Source organism: Spinacia oleracea, chromosome 3, assembly GCF_020520425.1.
Source record: "Spinacia oleracea cultivar Varoflay chromosome 3, BTI_SOV_V1, whole genome shotgun sequence".
Lineage (NCBI taxonomy): Eukaryota > Viridiplantae > Streptophyta > Magnoliopsida > Caryophyllales > Amaranthaceae > Spinacia > Spinacia oleracea.
The window spans coordinates 10,772,183-10,792,066 of NC_079489.1; the positions used below are offsets into that span (position 1 = coordinate 10,772,183).

Below are 19,884 nucleotides of genomic sequence, written 5' to 3' on the forward strand. Positions count from 1 at the left end.
AAATTCATGTTTTTTTTCCTTAAATTTTCCCTTTAGGATGACTGCAATGTGGTTGTTATTGCATCATGGATCACATAGCTTTGATGTGAGAGTTACAGACATGGAAAAGTATCGTCTTTTGAGGTTATTTTTGGATATTTTTGAGGAATCTGTTAGGCAGGATGTGTTTTTACCTAGTACATTTGCCCTGTTTATTGAGTCTCCCTGTGGTAGAGTTGAGTTGGTAGATGATAAGACAATGAAGCTAATGTGGGGATGAAATTGGGGTAAGGACACTGCTGAAATATGGGTTGAGGGTACAGACAAACCAGGAGTGGTGTTTAGAAATGCTGTTGCCACAATTGAGCATCATAGGAAGGAGAGTGAGAGAAAGCTCAAAGAGAGACAAGATGAACTTCTTAGGGCTCAAAGAAAGGAGGAAGAGGAAATGAGGAAAAAACAGGAGAGAGAGGACATTTTAAGGGAACTTCAAGAACAAATGGAGTACACAATAGCTGTGGAGGTGCCTGTGGTTGATTGTGAGGACTTAAGCACTGAGTATGTGAGGATTATAAGCAAGGATGGTGCTGATGAGGTGTTTCCAGGAGCCTCTCAACCACAACCCACACAAGAATCTTCACCCTCCAAAAAACCTACTTCTCCTAAACCAAAACAAAAGGCCAACGTCAAGCCAACTACTCCAAAAGCTCCTAAGGTTCCTAAAGCCAAGAAACTGACCCCTAAGAGGAGACCCACCCCAACTCTGTTTGACCCTGCTGTTTGTTGTGATCACAACACAACAAACTTTGTGGAGTCATTCAATGCATGCACAAAACCATACAGAGACATGCCTGTATTCTCATTGTTGGAAGGTATAGCTCACCACTTCATGTTCTGTTCCTTTATTTTGTGATGTTTGTGATGTTCTGTGTATAATGTTGTATGTTGTTGTGTTGTTGTACAGCAATCAGAAAGTGGTGTATGGAGAGGGTTGGGGCAAGATTTGACATGGCAATTGATATGGAGGATGGTCAGTTGACTGAGTATGCCAAGAAAGAGGTGGATGAAAGAACAGGAGAGTCTAGGTTCTGCTATGCTACAGCCTGTGGTGGGGGGGAATTTGAGGTCAGAGATGCACATGTGAACTTCCCCATCAGGTTATCAACTAGAAGCTGTGGGTGTGGGAAGTGGCAAATTTCTGGAATCCCCTGCAAGCATGCACTCAGGGTGATTTATGACCAAAGGCTGAACCCCATTGATTTTGTCTCCCCATTCTTCAAGTCTGCTGCATACAAGCTTACATATGCAGACCACATTCACCCCATGTCAGACCCAACACAGTGGCCTAACTTTTCTCTCCCTACCATTCAGCCTCCAGTCATCAAAAGACAAGCTGGCAGACCTGCTAAGAAGAGAAAGAGAGGACCAAATGAACCCAGGAAGGGGAAGAGAAACAACAATGTGAAATGTGGAAAGTGTAGGGAGTTTGGTCATAACTCAAGGACATGTAAGAATGGAGGACCAAGCACTGGACCAAGCACTTCAGCAGCAGCAGGAGCAAGTACATCACAAGGGGGTTCAAGGGGGAGGAAAAGAGCAAACACAGCAACTTAACCATGCACAAAGTTAAAAGTTAGTCAGTTTTTGGTGAATTGTAGGTGCACAAAGTTAAAATAGCTTAGGCAATTTACAATTAGTATCACTTTTTGGAAAGAACACAATTGCTTAGACAAGATGTTTTTGTGCAGTTTCAGTGGCATTTGTCCACTTAGAAATCAGTTTTTGTAAAGCTCATATGCTTAAACAAGTGATGTTATTGCTTGAAATTTGTTACAACTCTACTTCATTGCTATCCAAATTAGAAATGCAAACATTATTACACCAATTTTTATTGCAAACTTGAATTGTTGTTTCTGTTGTTTCAGTTTCTTCTTCAATAGCTTCAACTCTTCATGCATTCCCCTGCTTCCTTCTTGCATTCCCCTGTTTTCTTCTTGCATTCCCCTGTTTTCATCAGCTCTGTTTCCCTTGCTTTGAGCTTCATCAAATGTCTGCTCAACAAAACCTTTGCACCACTTGAAATTATCACAAGGATCACACTTGTAGTAAAGCTTTTGCGGATTTTTAGCCGTTTCCGAGCTCCTAATTGCAAATCTTCTCCCACAATTGCAGTTTTTATTTGGAACTCTTAGGTATGACAAACTTGGGATGGAAGAGGATCCGGTTTTTGAATTAGAACTCATGGCTATTTAGGAAATAGAGGGCTAAACATGGAGCAAGTCAAGTGAACAACAGCCTTACTTATAGGCAGCATGAACATAACGGCTATATTGAATTAAAACTAGCCGTTGGATTCAAATTATGAAGTTTGGGTATTTGGTGCAAAGAACTTTACAAATAGGTGTATACTATGCAAAACCTTTATATTTAGGTGCATTTTATGAATTTTAAACATGACTTAACGGAGGACTAACGGAAAGTCATAATAGGGGTATTTGGTGAACAATTTTGAGTAAATAGGGGTATTTTATGAATTTTGAAACGCGCGGGTGTATTTGGTGCATTATTGCAAACCTCAGGGGCATTTCATGAAAAAACCGAAAAAAAAAATAATAATAACCCCAGAACCCTTGGCAGTTGGCACCAATATTGTACAGCGAGAGAACTCCTTGCGCTCTCTCTCTCCACTCCAAACAAAAATGGCAATAGAGAAAATCAAAGTGGAGGAAGAAGCATGTATGATTCGCTTCTACAAGATTGTTCTTAGCTGGAATTACTTTCTCCTTCTCCAACATTTTCAGGCAATTTTCTTTTCTCTAACTTTGTTTTTCTGTACTAATATTTCTTCAATTTCATATGCACAATCCTATCATTTGATTCCCTGACAGTTAATTAGCTAATTTGTAATTAATTTTAATTTTTCGGTGTTTAAGTTGATCAATTTGTAATCCAATTTGTGAGTATTTTTCCTTTTTGGGTATTTGTGATGAACAATGCAATTTGATTAATTAAATGTTGTTATTGTTGTGATGCAATTTGTGATTGTTTTTATCTGTTTGGGTATTCATGAGAAGCAGAAATCAGGAAAAAATATTAAAAAGGGTCTAAAGGCGGTGAAGGATACATTTAAAGATGTTGATGACTACCTTTCAACTTTTGAGCCTCTTCTTTTTGAAGAAGTTAAAGCTCAAATTGTTGCCAGAGATGAAGAAGGTACATTTTTACTCTCTTTGATTTTGTTTCCTTCTCACTTTGTCTTGAGACTTTTGGTTTCATATATGCGAATTATTTGTAAATACTACAATGGTTTTTATCACAATCAGGGACTTCGGCACTCAAGCAGACGATGAGTCTTGTCAAGGAATGCAGTGATTCGGAAGGGTTTTATTTCCCTGCTGTAATTTTCAATTCTGAGGATGTGGAAGTTTATCAAAATGATCTTTTGCTGCTTTCGAAAGAGAAGGTGATTAAGTATCTTTTTGCTGGTTCTATGACAATATTGGTTCATAAGATTAAAAGGCCCCTCTGGAAGGGGTAGTGGAAATTGAATTATATGTAATTTCACTAATTCGTGAGCAAAGTTTCATATCAACATCCATGGTAATGCTTGTCAGCCCCAAACCTTCACTTTTTTCTTCATGAAATTCATTACCATCCATTAACATATGTGGGGCAGGGTATTGGGTGGTACATGTTTGGAGATGGACTTAAATTACCCTTGGACATGTTCCAACAATATTACATTACCATTTCCGCCATTTATTAACACCCACCAGACAGGCGTAAGAGAACCATCTTAAGTTAGTTCTTTGGTGGGTTATCTGCTTATCGCTTACAGTAGTAGCGTGTTTGCTCCCACATTGTTATTCTAATGTGGTAACACATTCCATTTCACAGATTGAAAAGACAAAACTTCCAGAAACATATGCATTTGCATTGGTGGAGCATCGTCAGAATGATTCTCTCAGACTCAGGATGTTTTTACAAGGAGAAATTAAGGGAACTGATACACATCATACAAAGTCTAGCGCGAGACTTGTAAATATGCGTTCATGTGTTTGTACTGACAAGGCGTTACTATACATTTCGAAGGTAATATATTATTCCTTGATCTCGTTTCTGTTTGTAAATGTTCGTTACTAATTCGAGCATCTCATATAAAATGCGGTTTCATTCATCACAAGATAATGAGTGCAAGTTATGCGTGCATGAATGGTTCTCCAGAAGTTAAAGATACGTTTTCCATTTCTATTTCAGTTGTCAACAAGGCTTTCATCATCTTCATAGTTCTTGATAATGGGCCAAATTAACTGAAGACTGTTTTGCTCTTTGTTAAACATGTTAACCAAGATTCATATCTGTCATTAACTCATTTTTACTACCACAAGTTTTTTTTTGGTCTTTGTTTTATTGATTTCCTTTTAGTTTTTTTCTTCGTCATTTTCCAAGTGTTGTGTTGTGTATGGGTTAGTCTAGTCTTTCTATGCCTCCTTGTTAGAATGAAGCCTTTCCACAATTCACCTTTCTCCTTTTTCAAAGGTCCATCAAATAGACATCAAATGCCTCTGGCAAAGACAAGCCAGGTTAGGCTTATTTTCTAACCTAGTCCTTTGAGTATCAACCACCGTTACCTGATTCGCGGTATCCCCCATGAACCGCGAATTATCATCCGTACCAATTTGCGGTACGACGACGACGATCCAATTCGTGGTGGTTTGCGATCTGAATCACCGTCATCGGCGTACCGAATCTGTAACCCTAAATCAAGTAATTGAAGGCCGGGGAAGGCAAGAATCGAAAAATTAAGTTGGGGCTTTTGTTTGGGCAGAAATCCGAAATAAATACACTGTATAATTGATGTTTTCCTTGGTAAAAAGAAAAGCTCAGCCATGGGGGCTCTGAAAGTTCTTCGACATTTCTTTTGTTCTTGTGTTGTCTTCAGTCCAAATTACAACTTCTGATATTTTTTATTTATTTAAAAAAAGTCTTTCATTGTTTTTATTGTGTCATTTGGGCTATTGGGCTGACTCCTTTCTTTTGTCTTTTGAAAATTGGGCTTTGCCTTTCGTAGTACTTTGTTAGAGTAAATTGAAAATGATTATGTACTATGACCAAGAACAAACTTGACAATTTGATAATATATTTTTTATTAATTTGTATTTGTGTAATTGGAACGAATATTACAATACTTCGAACCATGATACAAAAATTCGTACCAGAAAGTACACAGCGATCCGAAAATCAACCCACTCGCGAACCCGAACCCGTACTGAAGCGAACTGCGTATTAGGTTAATCTGGTATCAACTATCAATGTATCAAGTGCAAATAGCTTTAGAATATCTTCTCCTTGGGTATGTGTAGTACTTATAGAATACGTAGTTCCTTCACTAAAATCCCTAAGATCAGTGGAATTAGTTTTTAATCATGCCATAATCTGTTAACTTTGCCGCCTTAGATTGCCAACTGTTGGTTCAAATCCAGGTTTTATGGAGTACTGGTAGTATGCATAATGCATTTCCTCTCGTATTAGGACAAGTATACTAGGTTAAGTTGCCAATGTGGTGTAATAGGAAGGAGGGTGTAAGCTGTACCATAACATCCTGCACGTTGAGTATTTTGACAATTTTTAGATAAATTGTGAAGGAATGCAAAATGGAGCTTAAAGAGGACAAAAAGACGGAAATTTCTTGTGATGAAAGCTCAATTATAGATTCTGAATTTCCCATAATGCATCCTCCGTCATTTAAAACTTGCGATACGGGGGGGGGGGGGGGGACATATGATGAAGATAGAGATGGGAAACTGCTCATGTGATGAGGAGAGAGAAAGAGGAAGCGAGAGAAACCACAACCTAAAAGCGGTGATGTTGCAAGTATTTTGAAAATTTTCCAAAACAGAAAGTGTTGCAGAGAAAGTAATTTTATATCTTAAATTTGACTAGTTTTCTTCTACTTGTAATGAACTAAATCTGCAAAAATGCTAAAATTTCTAGCATGCACAGTTCTTGGTGATCTCATTAACTGATCCTCATTTCTCAATATTTCATCCTTGTGACTCTTGTCAGGTTTCCTTTTATTAGAGTAACTAATTCTTATGACAGGTATGCAGTTTATCTACTATTTTTCGTGAGTTTGTCGCCATGCGGTCAATCAGCTCTCTTCCCTTCAGGGATGTAATTTTGAGTGCTGCTGACAGTGGCGTGGATTCAACTAGTCTCGCTTGGGAAATCCCTAAGAAATTGATGGAATCTATTGAAAGTAGTCACAACGAGTCTCAACTGAAAGCTATACGTGTGAGTATTTGTGAAACTCTTGGATTATTCTGATCTCATTTTTCTCTAGTTCTTTTCTGTTTCCTGGATGATTCCATAGCTACCTAATTTTGTTCTATGTAGAAATTTTGCATATTCTACTTTACAATAACTTGACGTGAATCTGACTGATTTTATCCAGGCAGGGCTATCACGGAAACCTTTTGTCTTGATACAGGTATTTTCTTACTTTGAAACTCAATCAAAAGTAATTTATGCATTTACGTAAACATGTTTTAGGTGCCATGTCTTTTATTACGGGATTCTGAAATTAGCAGTATGGCATACGTGAACCAATAGTTGGAAAGCTTGCCATTATGTAAGGAAGAAATAATTGACAGGTTGACATATTAAACCAATTCAAACCACTCTTCCCTGCTGTGGAATTAAGTGTGTACGGGCTTACTTTGGTTTGGTTTAAAAGGAGATGAATGGGTTAGCCCGGACTTAATTATAAATTTATAATCACATGTGAGTGAAAAGAATCTTAAAATAATGCTATCTTTGCAGTTATATGGTGCTTGTGATTCGAGATGTAAACGAGGTAGGATGATGGATTTAGGTTGGTGCATGTGTCATTAAGTGCACCATACATAATAGTTGGTGCTATCCACCCAATTTAGGGCGTGATGCTCCCTACATCAAAGTTAAAGTTAGTGTTATATAGGCCAAATTTTCCTTAAAAGTAAAACTTGAAATAATATGTTGTCCTTAGGGGGAAAATGTTTAAGATGAAAGAACAGAAACGGTCACTGAGTCACCATGTGGTTTAGGGTTTTTACTTCAGTGGTACACTGGTACGTTAATGTTGTTTATTTCCTGCACGAGGCACTCTTGTGGTTGACATTTATCTTCTTCATGACCTCTGTGTTGCTGGTCATTGAAAAGATGACACAGTATCAACTTGACCTGTAATATAATGTTATTTTGACACTTGATCAACTGATTTACTATGGAGTTCGTTATTTAACCTTTTAAACTTGAAAATTGTATATTATTTAAGTTTTCCGGGAAAAGATGGAGAGTGGCTCTTGTTCAAAAGTTAATCTGGGTTATCTCAGCGAAAATTTTCGGTATTTTCAACAATCCTCGTGGCTCACTGGGATTTTGCTAGAAAAATCCAGTCGACATTGCAAAGTGAAATTGCTAAGATGATTTTTTTTCCTCAGATCCATGTTCTTACTATAGAACTATAGAAGCCATTAGCCAATATGCTTCTTGATTAAGTAGTTTTGTTTCTCCTTTTCAGCTTCTTGCTTACAATGTCTGTCGCTTTTAAGCAGGATCATTCTTATTTAATATACTTTTATATTATATGAGTTTCTTGGAACCTGATTGTTTGTTTATTTTAGGGACCTCCGGGGACTGGAAAGACGCAAACTATCCTTGGGCTTCTTAATGCTATTCTGCATTCTGTTCCAGCAAGAATGCATGCTAAGTGAGTATTTTGCAACTATCCTCACTATTATCTTATGGATGGTAATCTAGCAGACTGCATATGCCGCTTCATTGTAGAGGCTATATTTTCGCTGATCTGGGGTTCAAATTCCTTATTCATGCAGGGATAAACTGCGTGACATGAAGCGAGGCCCAGAATTGCCTATGGAGGAGAAGTAGGTTTTGCCAGTTGCTCATTTTAATGTCTAGGATAATTCTACCTTTTATTCTTTGATTATATAATATCTTGTTGCTTTAGATAAGATGGAACCTATTATTTGCATTATTTAGTCTTTGTGGGTTTATGTTCTTTTCTGATGAACTAAATCATGCATATCCATACTGAGGTTCTTTTGGATGATGGATGGTATGGTACTATGGTATACCTCTACTGTCTGTTTACAGCCAAAGTCATGCGGAACTAATGTTAAAAGGGACTTTGCATTGAGATCCAGAAAATTATCAATTACTTTATTTCCATAGGTGCCTTGTTGACAATTTGACATTTTATTGCGTGGTAGACATATAGGTCTGGTTATTGATATAAAAATCTACAATGGCACTGACCTCGATTTCTATGTGACACAGGAGCAATCAATGGAGACTAGCTTCTCCTTGGATATCCAAAGTCAATCCGAGAGATGAGATTATGCCGGTTGATGGCGACGATGGTTTTTTTCCTACTACTGGAAGCGATTTGGTACTACTTTTTCTTTTGTATGATAAGTAATTGGTGGTTTGTGTTTGCTAAACAGTCTATATGATGCAGAAACCAGAAGTTGTAAATTCTAGCCGCAAATATCGTGTTCGCGTGCTGGTTTGCGCACCATCAAATTCTGCTCTTGATGAGATTGTATTGCGAGTCCTAAATACAGGTATACATTTTTATTCGCCTGTCTCATTTTTACACCCTCTGTCCCCTATTTGTTGTCATAATTAGGGAATGAAATAATTAAGGGAATATCACTGTCAACCGGTAATTTTTGACAAGTCTTAATATGTTGTGATTTTCCAACTATGTACATTAGTGGCTGTTTGGTTGAGGGGTTTCAAATAAGGGGAAGGGATAGTAACCCTAATTCCTTTTTATGATGTTTGGGGGGTTGTTTCCTAAATTTCCATGTCTGTCAAAACTATAATCAACCTTGTCCATCCATAACTACTACCATAAATACCCTAACTTCACCTCCATCATATCCCCATTGCCGGCCTGCCCTCTAAACCACCAACCCAACAATTCAATCCAGACAATACAACTCAACCTAACACCCTCAGTCTCTCCTACCGCCCATGGCCGCAGCCCCTGTCTCTCCCTGCTCTAGCACAAATGTGGATAACCAAAACACAGCATCGACAGTTACCTTTCAAGAGAGACAGACGTTGGACACAGTATCAGGACCTCTAGTCGAACAACATTTTCAACATTGTTACTTTTGTTGATAAATTGGATAATTTATCTTGTAGGGGTATGTTCCTCATCGAGCATATAGCTATTTCAACATGCATCTGTTTAGCTATTAGTTTCGGGATGTGCTGCAATCTCTTGTCCATATTTGTTTTCGTTTATGTTTCGGCTGTACTTCCTATGCCATTGGTTGATGTACTTTGACAGTCAAATATGGCAACCTCAACATATTGTTTGTGATGAAGGAGCTTCATGATGATATGTCATTCCTATTATCTGCAGGCGTTCGTGATGAAAATGACCGTGCTTATAATCCTAAAATTGTACGCATTGGTCTGAAGGCTCATCATTCAGTACAGGCAGTTTCGATGGATTATTTGGTATGCATATTGGATATATCTTGTGATATCATTTTTTAACAAATAAACTCTACTTTTATCATTTTTCTCGTGGCCTGGGGGTCAGAATGATATTGTTTTGGAGGATTGTTACTCATCCTTCCTTCCTGTGGTCCTTGGTACACTGCACGTTCTCATCCCTAAACCTCTTTTCAAGATTATGGTTTTTGGAGGGTCTTTTTAATGAAATAAAAACCCATTATATCTTAGAGGTACAAAGGCCAGGTCAAGTAACCTATTTTGATACTTTTATTATGTGAAGTTGCTGCAATGGCATTGGCCATTATCTTTAGATAGTGAGGTGGCCTGTAATGTATTGAATTGATTGGTTGGCATCAGATGTGAAGCCATTCTATTTCTGTGATGAAATAGCTCAAGAATCTCATTCCATTCGTGATAATGCTTTCCTTTTGTTTGTGTTATTAACTTTCAAGGTAGAGCAAAAGCGAGCTGGCTTGGAGGGCCATCTGGATAGGCAGAAGCAAGGAGCTGCAGGAAATGATATAGATAGCGTCCGTGCATCAATTTTGGATGAAGCTGTGATTGTATGCAACTTTTCCCTCAAACTGGAAAGTTTTATCGTGTTCTTTTCACTAAATACTTTTGTGGATGCAGGTTTTCTCTACTCTCAGCTTCAGTGGTTCAACAATTTTCTCTAAATTGAATCGTGGTTTTGACATTGTTATTATAGATGAAGCTGCTCAAGCAGTAAGTATTCCCCCTTTTTTGTTAATGAATAAAAATTACTGTTCATATTTCTCTGGCTAATCAGTCAGCTGTACGTTGCTCTTATTAGGGCACAAGTTATCTTATTTAAAGTCTAGTTTGATTCCTAACTCAATGCCGCGGAGAAAAAAAACAACGGAGCGAAGTTTTTTTTTTTTTTTTGAGGCGAAGGAGGGAAGTTTATGTTAAGTAATACGTCAACATTTTCTGTTATCTTCCCCAAATAAGGAAGATTTCGTTTTTTCCTCGAACTAGTAATATAACCATTCATAATTAATTGTAGGTTTCCATACCTTCTGAATCAACTACAGAGATATTCTTCCCCTGATTCTCATGTAAATGTCTGTAAAAAAAATTGTTCGTCCTTTGTAAAGACCTCAACCCCAGCCAACAGATACAAGAAAACTCAAGAAGAACAATTGTGTGCTTTGATTAAGGAAAGAACTCAGAATAGAGTTTAGGGTTACAAAAGTAGTAGCTTGAGGCTACAAATCTCCAAGTCAGTAGCTTTAGGCTACAAATCTCTATTCCTAACACCAAAATTCCATGACTTTCTCTTTCCTCTCTTCTTCTATTTATGCTAACCTCCCCTACTGACTATTCCCTACTGACTGCTATGTTGTCCCTGTTTGTTGTTGTGTTGCTATTGTTGTTGGGCTGCTATTCTTGGGCCTCGTTAGTTGGGTTCATTACAATACCGGCCCCCTAAACTTCCACCTTGTCCTCAAGGTGGATAGTAGTCAGCACTGAAATTTCGGCTTCGCCCATGATAGGAATTGTCATGCGTGTCGCCTTGTTTCCATAGCCTATAAAGCTCTGCATTGGTGAGTCTTTTTACCTCCAGTATAGCGAAGGAGAGATGTTCTGTGACAACACCTAGACCTTGCTGGATTTGGCCTTGAAACTCTTTATCAGTGAGTTGTTGACTTCCCATTAATGGATTGATTATCGAAATCTTGTTATCGGACTTGTCGTTGGGTGATGTCAGAACTAGTGGGTGCGAGAATTTGGGGGGGGGGGGGGGAAATGGTTTTAGGAACTGAGTAGATGTATGTTGAGGATTGTTGATCAAAAAGCTGATAAGGGTTTTGGTAGATGGATTGGATTGGGAAATGAATAGAGGGGAGACATAGCTGGATTTTATCATGTGGGCTGGGCCACTTGGCTTAATGATAGTTTCCCCAAACAAGGCCCTGACCTCCTTAGAGTCATATGAAAAGTAAATGGGTTCCTTGTTGGTTGGGCCACTTAAAAAGTTGCCCTTAAAAATATTTGTTGGAATTCTGTCCACTGCTTCCCCTAGGGCACGTGGATTTACAAAGCATGCCTCCTTGCTTATGTCATTGCAATTTACTAGCTTGCCCTTACTTTCATTATCTCCAAATTGTGGCTTCCTCTCCAAGCCAGCAGAAGACTCATTGACGCTTCTCCCGTTCTGCAGCTTCTGTGCTCCACCACCACGATTTTCCCTAACGAAGAAACATGAACCATCAACGGTGTCCTTACCGGAAAAATCTCCAGGTCCACCACCTGACCCACCTTTCGCTAATCCTTCCACATCCGGGCCACCAGCCCCACTCTTCGCGAATCCGTCCACATCCAGACCACCAGCCCCACCACGAGAGGCGGGTCCACCACCAACCGTCGATTTGCCCACAACGTAACCTGGGTCACCAACCCCACCACCAATAAACCCACTTGCAAAATCACCGGCCGTCCTTCCCGATTTTCTGCCACCAACACCTCCTCGACTGTCCCTGCTGTAGCCACCAGCTGCCACATCGACAAAATCGCCCATGACTAAACCGGGCCCACCACCGGACCCACTACCGCCAGCACCGCCTCTCTCAAAGCCTCTCTTGCGTTCACCTATTAAAGCATCAGACCAGCCACCTGTGGACCATCTTGGTCCTCGATCTCTACTGGTGTCCGCATTTTTGCCAGATTCATTTCCCTTCATATCTGATTCTTCCGCATCGACCACCAGTTGGTTGTATTCCTCTACAACCTTCTCTTGACGTTTGTTTAAGCTCTTCTCCAGCTTGGTTTCTTTCTCACATGAAAGTCGGGAGTCATGGGTGATTGTTTGAACCTCGTTCATCTTCACCACCAGATCTGTTTCCTCTTTATGATTCTCTAACGAGAATCTAAAGCTTCCTTCCAATAGGTGGCGGTGGTGGTCAGAAAGTCTGGTGGCGTCCCCTGCATCATCAACCACTCCACCATCACCGTGACTCAAGACGACATTCTGGTGCTCCACCTTGCCGCTGAATTTAATCGGAGTTGTTCGGGAAAACGCTGGTGACGAACCAAAGTATAGCATCACTTGGCCTTTCAATTCTTGCCAACTCTGGAAAGGCATGAACTTGTGTTCCCCTTCGAACCACTTCAAAGCTTCACCATCCAATCCGATAATGGCAGCCTTTAACTTATCCTCTTCATTCAACTGGAAAAAATAGAAAAAATCCTCTAGTTGAAAGAACCAGTCCTTTGGATTTCTTCCGTTGAACTCGTGAATTTGAAGCTCTTGTCGGATTCTTCGCTCCTCTTTGAGATCTGGAATTCCACGTTCTCTCTTGCGTGCAATGTAGGAGAACTCCTCTCGTACCCACATTTGCATTTTCTGCACTGCACCTTCTCCGGCGACCTCCATTTCTTTTTTTTTTTCTTTTTTTTTTTCTTTCAAAATTCAGGCGATCAGATCAGCCCAGAACTGTACCGCTCTGATACCAAGTGTAAAGAACTCAACCCCAGCCAACAGATACAAGAAAACTCAAGAAGAACAATTGTGTGCTTTGATTAAGGAAAGAACTCAGAATAGAGTTTAGGGTTACAAAAGTAGTAGCTTGAGGCTACAAATCTCCAAGTCAGTAGCTTTAGGCTACAAATCTCTATTCCTAACACCAAAATTCCATGACTTTCTCTTTCCTCTCTTCTTCTATTTATGCTAACCTCCCCTACTGACTATTCCCTACTGACTGCTATGTTGTCCCTGTTTGTTGTTGTGTTGCTATTGTTGTTGGGCTGCTATTCTTGGGCCTCGTTAGTTGGGTTCATTACATCCTTGTCTTAGTTTTCCAGATCTTTTTATCTCATCCTTTACAAGCTATTATCCTGTTCCAGTTATTCGTGATAACATGGGCTCCCTTAATCGAAATTAATGTAAAAATTCTTACTTTCTGTCAAGGAAGGCCATTGGGGAGAGAAGGGGTACATTTTATTGCATGTACTTTCTGACGCATATTCTTGTCTTTGATGCCCTTTATATGTCTTGATGTCTGAAATTTTCATTTATATGCTTACCTTTATTTCCCCCAACTACGACCTCTATTTTGGTTTTCCCGGGTAAAGTAAGATTCGGTTTTCATTGGATACTATCATTGTTAGCTTTCACAAGTTACTATACTTAAAACATGTTGCGGACTACTCGTAATTGGCATATGGGAAAATGTCCTTTGTTTGTCGAAGATTAGTAAACTGTTACAAAGAACAATTATGGAACCTGTCTATAGCTGAAGAAATCTAAATGATAATACTGTGTGGCTAAATATTAATCTTGGCCTTCTTGAATTGCTTCTTCCAGTTAGTATGCCAATCATATGTGTGAACTGTGAGGAGACTTATGATAACCCACCCCACCCCACCCCCAACACACTAGAATTGTTTGTACTTATAGACTCTCCCAATGGCTGCTTTGACTGAGCTTTCCATTATTTTTTGCATCTGATCTTGGCCTTCAAATTTTCTTTTTTTGAAAACAGGTGGAACCAGCTACTCTTGTGCCTCTGTCAACTGGATGTAAGCAAGTGTTTCTGGTAATTTGTACACCCCTTTTTTTTTTCTACTTGTGATCATGTGCTGTACACAGAATAGGAAGTTAATGTATAATGAGGATTTCTATAGTTCCATGTCAGTATGTCACAGTAAGCGTGTCTAAGTTGAAAGTACAAACAATAATGAGGATTTCTATATACGTCTTTTACCCAAGTTGAAAGTTGTATTGACTTGACAGAGATATTAAGGTTTGACTTGTTAAACCACAAGAGTTAGTAGTGCTAGTGAGCATATGTGAGTATGCCAAATAAGGAAGTTTAAGGTAAATCTGGAAATGCTTGTTCTCACTTCTCAGTACTCCTGCCCTCCGTTTCTGTTTAAATGCATCACTAGAACCAGCACACTTGCCAATTCATCAATTGACCATAAATTATATTTTTTACTTTTGTATTTGTAAAAATTGTAAAAGGTTGTATTTCAAGTCAAAGTTAGTATAAGAGGAGTGCAAAAGTTGAAGTGATGCTTTTATTTTCGACAACGGAAGGAGTAGCATGTAAAATTGTGTCGTAATGAGTGAGAGTTAGAGTATCTGATGTTATTATGTGTTAAACAAGTATGCAAGTGACCTGAATTGGGCTTGTGAGACTGCAAGTTTACAAAAATTCTTGTCATTGTCTTATCAGGTCGGTGATCCTGTTCAATTGCCAGCTACTGTGATTTCTCCTATGGCTGAAAATCTGGGGTAAGTACCTTAAGTCTTACGTTGTTGTCTTTTGTTATGTTAGACCCTACATTTGTTTAAATACTTCTTTCTAACTCATGTATCCATAGATATGGCATGAGCTTGTTCAAAAGATTCCAGAAAGCTGGATATCCAGTAATGATGCTCAAGACGCAATATCGCATGCATCCAGAGGTACACTCTTTTAACTTCTTATGTAACAATTTTTGATTCTTCGCACATGTAGGTTTTTAAAGAATTAGTCATGTGCCCAGCTTAGGTTAGAGCTTTTGAATTGGTTCGACACTCCTATAGATTTGATAAGATTAAGAAGAGATAGTTCCCCCGTATGATACAAACTACTTTTTGTTCTAAACTTTGTCCATATTGCTTTACAAATTTGGTCATCTCGGTTCTTAAAATTGGAAGTTATGGGGACTCTCATTAATTTATGTGATTACTATCATCATTGTTACCATCAATGATACATGTGTGTTTTTGAAATAGATACGGAACTTTCCTTCTCGGGAATTTTATGATGATTCACTGGAAGACGGTGCTGATGTTGAAGAGCAGACAAGGCGTGATTGGCATGATTATCGCTGTTTCCGTCCTTTTTGCTTCTTTGATATAAAGGATGGGACGGAGTCGCAGCCCGTAGGAAGTGGGTCTTGGGTAAATGAGGACGAGGTTGAGTTTGGACTCCTCATTTATCAGAAATTGGTGGCTAAATATCCTGAGCTCAAGTCAAGCTCCAGGCTTGCTATTATTTCTCCTTATAGGGGTCAGGTTAAGCTCTTTCGTGAACGTTTCAAAGAAATGTTCGGGATTCCTTCAGAAAAAGTAGTAGACATAAATACTGTCGATGGTTTTCAGGTATGTGATCCTAATAGTTTTGTTCTTGGTTTCAAATTGCGTAATCTTGAAATGGCAATTTGCAATGTTTAATGACTGTGAACTTAGATGTCTGTGGGAGGCAGAAAGGAAATTTAAGAATGACCAAATTATCAATTATGTGATGAATATTCACTGACAGAAAATGCTGTTGACCATTTGGTGCAAGGTACTTTTGAAAATTATGAGTTCTGTGGTGAACAACCCACTCTTGCATCGGAAAAAAAAACCCAATCATTATCATTTCTTACTAGGTGGTAATGGTGTTGAAAATGAATGAAAACAAATGACATTTTTGGAAGTGGAGATGCATTACCATGGACTTTGACATGGGGCATTCCAAAGAACTTACACAATTTAGTTTCTGTTGCTTCATTAATGACATTGTACCAAAAATGAGCTTTACTTCTTAAAGAAGCCTCCTGAACCAAGCATGATAATAACTTTACAGTAGAAGATGCCTAAGCTTTGTCAGATTCAGCATAGTAATTATCCAACTTGTAGAAGCTAACTCACGCAGTCATGCTAATAGCTCAAATCTCAAATTCTGGAAGGTCAATTCTCTAGGAAACTTGCCTACTTTTTGTTTTACTTAAATATTACAGCATTTTTCTTTTGGCTTTGTGTATGCTTGATAGTTCTTGTAAATGATATGCTCGTGGACTTAAGATTAGCACCCCAGAGTACAACCTTCTTGTGCATTGGGTACATGCATCATGTATAGGCGCATACAACTCCCAGATTGCTTCCTTCTGTTTTGGTTTTATAAATTTGTTCCGTGTGTTTGAGGTGAATATATGGTTTCTTTGTGCTAGTATAGTAGTATTGTTGGGATGGCAATGTTGCCAACTGGTGAATGACTTTCTTTTTCTGCTTTTGATATTGCTGTTGGCTGAAACTACATAAATTGCTGGAATTTGCAGGGACGGGAAAAGGATGTTGCAATATTCTCATGTGTTAGGGCAAGCAAAGATAAGGGGATTGGATTTGTTGCTGATTTTAGGCGTATGAATGTCGGCATCACCAGAGCTCGTTCATCCGTCCTGGTAAGGCTGATCGAAATGCGTTGAACAAATTCTCCGTGATGGTTGTTGCCTAACTTTAGAATTTCCAGGTTGTGGGCTCTGCGTCAACACTGAAGAGGGACAAGCACTGGGGCAACCTTATAGAAGCTGCTGAGAAAATTGATTCTCTTTTTGAGGTAAATATGGTTTTTTCTGCAGTGCACGGAGATTATACAACAACAACAACAACAAAGCCTTAGTCCCAAAATGATTTGGGGTCGGCTAACATAATCGTCATAGGAGATCATCATAAGGGATGATAAAAATAAATAAAGTTTAAAATGAATAAAATAATAAAAAAAAAGCACATTTCAAAATAGCATTTTAAAATAAAAATAAAAAATAAAAAGGAGCCAAAATGGAAGATGTATAAGTCAAATGAAGTCATCAACGTATATTCTCTCCCTCCACTATGTCCTATCCAACGCCATACTCTCCTCAATCCCATGTAGGCTCATATCGTGCTCAATCACCTTCCTCCAAGTTTTCTTGGGTCTTCTCCTACCCCTTGCGATTCTGTCACTTTGTCACCCTTCTATCCTCCTAACCGGGGCATCACTTGATCTTCTGCTTACATGCTCAAACCATCTTAAACGATTTTCCATCATCTTAAACTCAATCAGTGCACGGAGATTATGCATCTGTAAAATCAAATGCCAATACTCTGGTCATTTGTGTTGAGTTACAATTTTCTTGGTGTGAGACATGTTCTTAGATAATCTTTCAGTAATTGTAATTGACTGTGATGAAGAAGTTTCTGCTAATCTGAGTGGGACACCGTAATCTAGCCTCATACAGTTTTTATATATTGGACCTGCTGCTAGGGAGTAGGTTTCTGACATGAGATATTTTTTCAACTTCATTAGTTTTGGAGTTTATGCATATTATTAAAAATTGTATGCGTTGGAGGTTGACCTGTCGATTAAGGACTTCAAGTTCTTGGGATAAGAAAGTTTTTACCAGATTCAATGCATGAGTTAAATGTTGATGTTTGTAGATTCTACACAAGTTATTCAAGATGAATGTTGAGATCGTTTATGAGTTCAAACGTGCTCCCTTGCTCCCCTTCTACAACTTAGCAAAGTGTGTGTGTGTGTGTGTGTGTGTGTGCCTGCCGTTTCTTGACCTGAACAGCCTACAACCAAAAAGAAGATTTTCCAATATTTTACTAATTCTCATTTTTGTCAATTGTTACGGCAGGTAACCAAGCCTTATCCATCTTTCTTTAGTGACGAACACTTGAAATCCATGAAAGTGGCGGTTGAGCCTGATGGTTTTGATGAAGAAATGTACGGAGCTGTATATGGTGATGGTGACAACCCTGCCCAAGGAATGGACGAAACTGATTATGGAGATGGAGGTTTTGGTGACGGGGGTGGTGATGATTAGGATTAGTAGGCAGAACCCAGATTGAACTACAGTGAGCAGCATAGTAGATGATCTTCATTTCTCAGGCAAACTGAAAAACCTGTCAAGGTTGCACTTTGCAGGTTGAACATGACTGTAGAAATCAAATGAAGGGAACTATGGCTTATTGTAGACTGATATTGTCATCATCTCCCAAATTTGGTTCCGATTTTGAAAGTTCGTGCAATAGGGAAGATAAGGGTTGGACTCAATGATCGGTCTTCTGAACTACGAGTCTTCGACAGCAAATTCTATACAATTTTGAAGATTGGTTCGTCATTTATTTATATTTATTATCGACTTCATAAATTACGGTGTATGGTTGAAGCTGTAAATTTATAGAAATACTACGTACAGGTAGAAATAGAGGGATCAGAGAACCTTGTAATGGATATATGTAGTCAACCCTTTTGTTTTTTGTTTTTTAAACTAGGAAATCCTTGCTAATAATTCTTGCTAATAATAGAAGTTACTAGTTTTGCAGAATTATATGGTATGATGTCATGCAGGCATATGATTGATTAAAAATGATTGCATGTTATCCGACTCAATAGGACCACCCTTCTCCTTTCAATTCTGTCTTAATTGTAGTCAACTCAGTGTTAGTCGTATGCTACTCCTTGTTTTATAATTAAAGGTTTTTACATTTTTTTTTTACTTTTTTGTGACATAGGTTGATGTTTGCATCAAAAGAAAAGGTTTTACAAACTATGTACTACAAACTAATAACCACCAAGGTCTTTAGAGACCCTTACACATTACAAAGTTATCAAAGTACATAGACCGTTGCGTCGAAAGAGTAGTAAGATCATTTTGTGCCAGCCCATGCTTGTTGAAATTACCTTGTTTACACCACCAATTAGATGTTATTGTGCCAAGACTTTATGTGATTGTGAATTCTATAGAAGACGACATGGGAGCAAGCCTAATTAGTATCCATAGGAGTCTCCTTTAAGAACTTGTAGAACCTGGATGATATTAAAAGGAACAAAAGAATAACAATGTCATGGGATAGGTTGATAGACTTTGTGAATTGCACACAAGCGTCTTGAATCAATAAATATTTGAATATTGCTCCGCAAAAATTGGGGAGCAACATTCAAATATTGAATTTTGAAAGCGTCAAGAATCTATCTAGCTTAACGCTTACCTAAATTGAAGATTAACAAGAGTTAACCTTCAAGACCAAAGAACAATTCAAACCCGAGGACACCAGCCCTTCCTCGTACCTACTACTGTCAAAAGACTAAAACTATAACTTCCAAACCCACACCCAAAGGAGATGAAGGCCGGCCGAACTTAATTTAGTGTATATTAGAGAGTATTTTTCTAAATAACATACGGAGTACTTCGTAGTTCGTACTAGACTTGAAAGAATAGAGCGATTTCTCTAAACATTTAAGTACTACTAGAATAAATATCCAAAGTTGTCTCATATCATCATTTGGTATACATTTTCGCCATTTTTTTAATCCAAATATAAATCTCAAGAAAAAGAAAGATGGGAGGAGTTAAACAAGAAAACATTTGTTTCCAAAATCGAAACATTCTAATAATTTGTACAATATGATACACAGACAAATCAACAAAAACCTAGTTAAGTGACTTGTGTCTATTATTTTTTTGTACAAATGTGATTTACCTCTATAATTGACTTGTCGTCATGTCTACACATAAAATTTGCGTCTAATAGAACAACAAATAAGACTTATGTGTTTTTTTTTTAATAAAAAAAATCTTTATTAATTTGATGAAATAAGTTTATGG

The 19,884-nt window shown here is 38.3% G+C and overlaps 2 protein-coding genes across 2 annotated transcripts; both read left to right on the forward strand.

Moving 5' to 3' along the window:
* The first annotated feature begins 255 nt into the window (after positions 1–255).
* On the forward strand, positions 256–1,593 carry LOC130469467 (uncharacterized). The gene is made up of 3 exons (XM_056838802.1): positions 256–266; positions 355–851; positions 944–1,593. The coding sequence occupies exons 1-3, from the start codon at positions 256–258 to the stop codon at positions 1,591–1,593; spliced, it is 1,158 nt and encodes a 385-aa protein (XP_056694780.1).
* Positions 1,594–2,594: 1,001 nt separating this feature from the next.
* LOC110787365 (probable helicase MAGATAMA 3) lies at positions 2,595–18,585 on the forward strand. The gene is made up of 20 exons (XM_056838669.1): positions 2,595–2,780; positions 3,057–3,192; positions 3,303–3,442; positions 3,877–4,071; positions 6,082–6,273; positions 6,434–6,469; positions 7,644–7,729; positions 7,854–7,904; positions 8,317–8,428; positions 8,498–8,603; positions 9,416–9,513; positions 9,966–10,076; positions 10,147–10,239; positions 14,019–14,072; positions 14,715–14,773; positions 14,863–14,947; positions 15,260–15,628; positions 16,570–16,692; positions 16,761–16,847; positions 17,911–18,585. The coding sequence occupies exons 1-20, from the start codon at positions 2,679–2,681 to the stop codon at positions 18,097–18,099; spliced, it is 2,424 nt and encodes an 807-aa protein (XP_056694647.1). The 5' UTR covers positions 2,595–2,678; the 3' UTR covers positions 18,100–18,585.
* The last annotated feature ends 1,299 nt before the right edge of the window (positions 18,586–19,884 follow it).

Bases quoted from the DNA above. Each gene is read 5' to 3' on its own strand.
- LOC130469467 (XM_056838802.1), top strand. The intron at 852-943 runs GTATAGCTCACC...GTTGTTGTACAG, and splicing joins TGTATTCTCATTGTTGGAAG to CAATCAGAAAGTGGTGTATG.
- LOC110787365 (XM_056838669.1), top strand. From the start codon at position 2,679: ATGGCAATAGAGAAAATCAAAGTGGAGGAAGAAGCATGTATGATTCGC. The intron at 6,470-7,643 runs GTATTTTCTTAC...TGTTTATTTTAG, and splicing joins AACCTTTTGTCTTGATACAG to GGACCTCCGGGGACTGGAAA. The intron at 14,948-15,259 runs GTACACTCTTTT...TTTTTGAAATAG, and splicing joins AATATCGCATGCATCCAGAG to ATACGGAACTTTCCTTCTCG.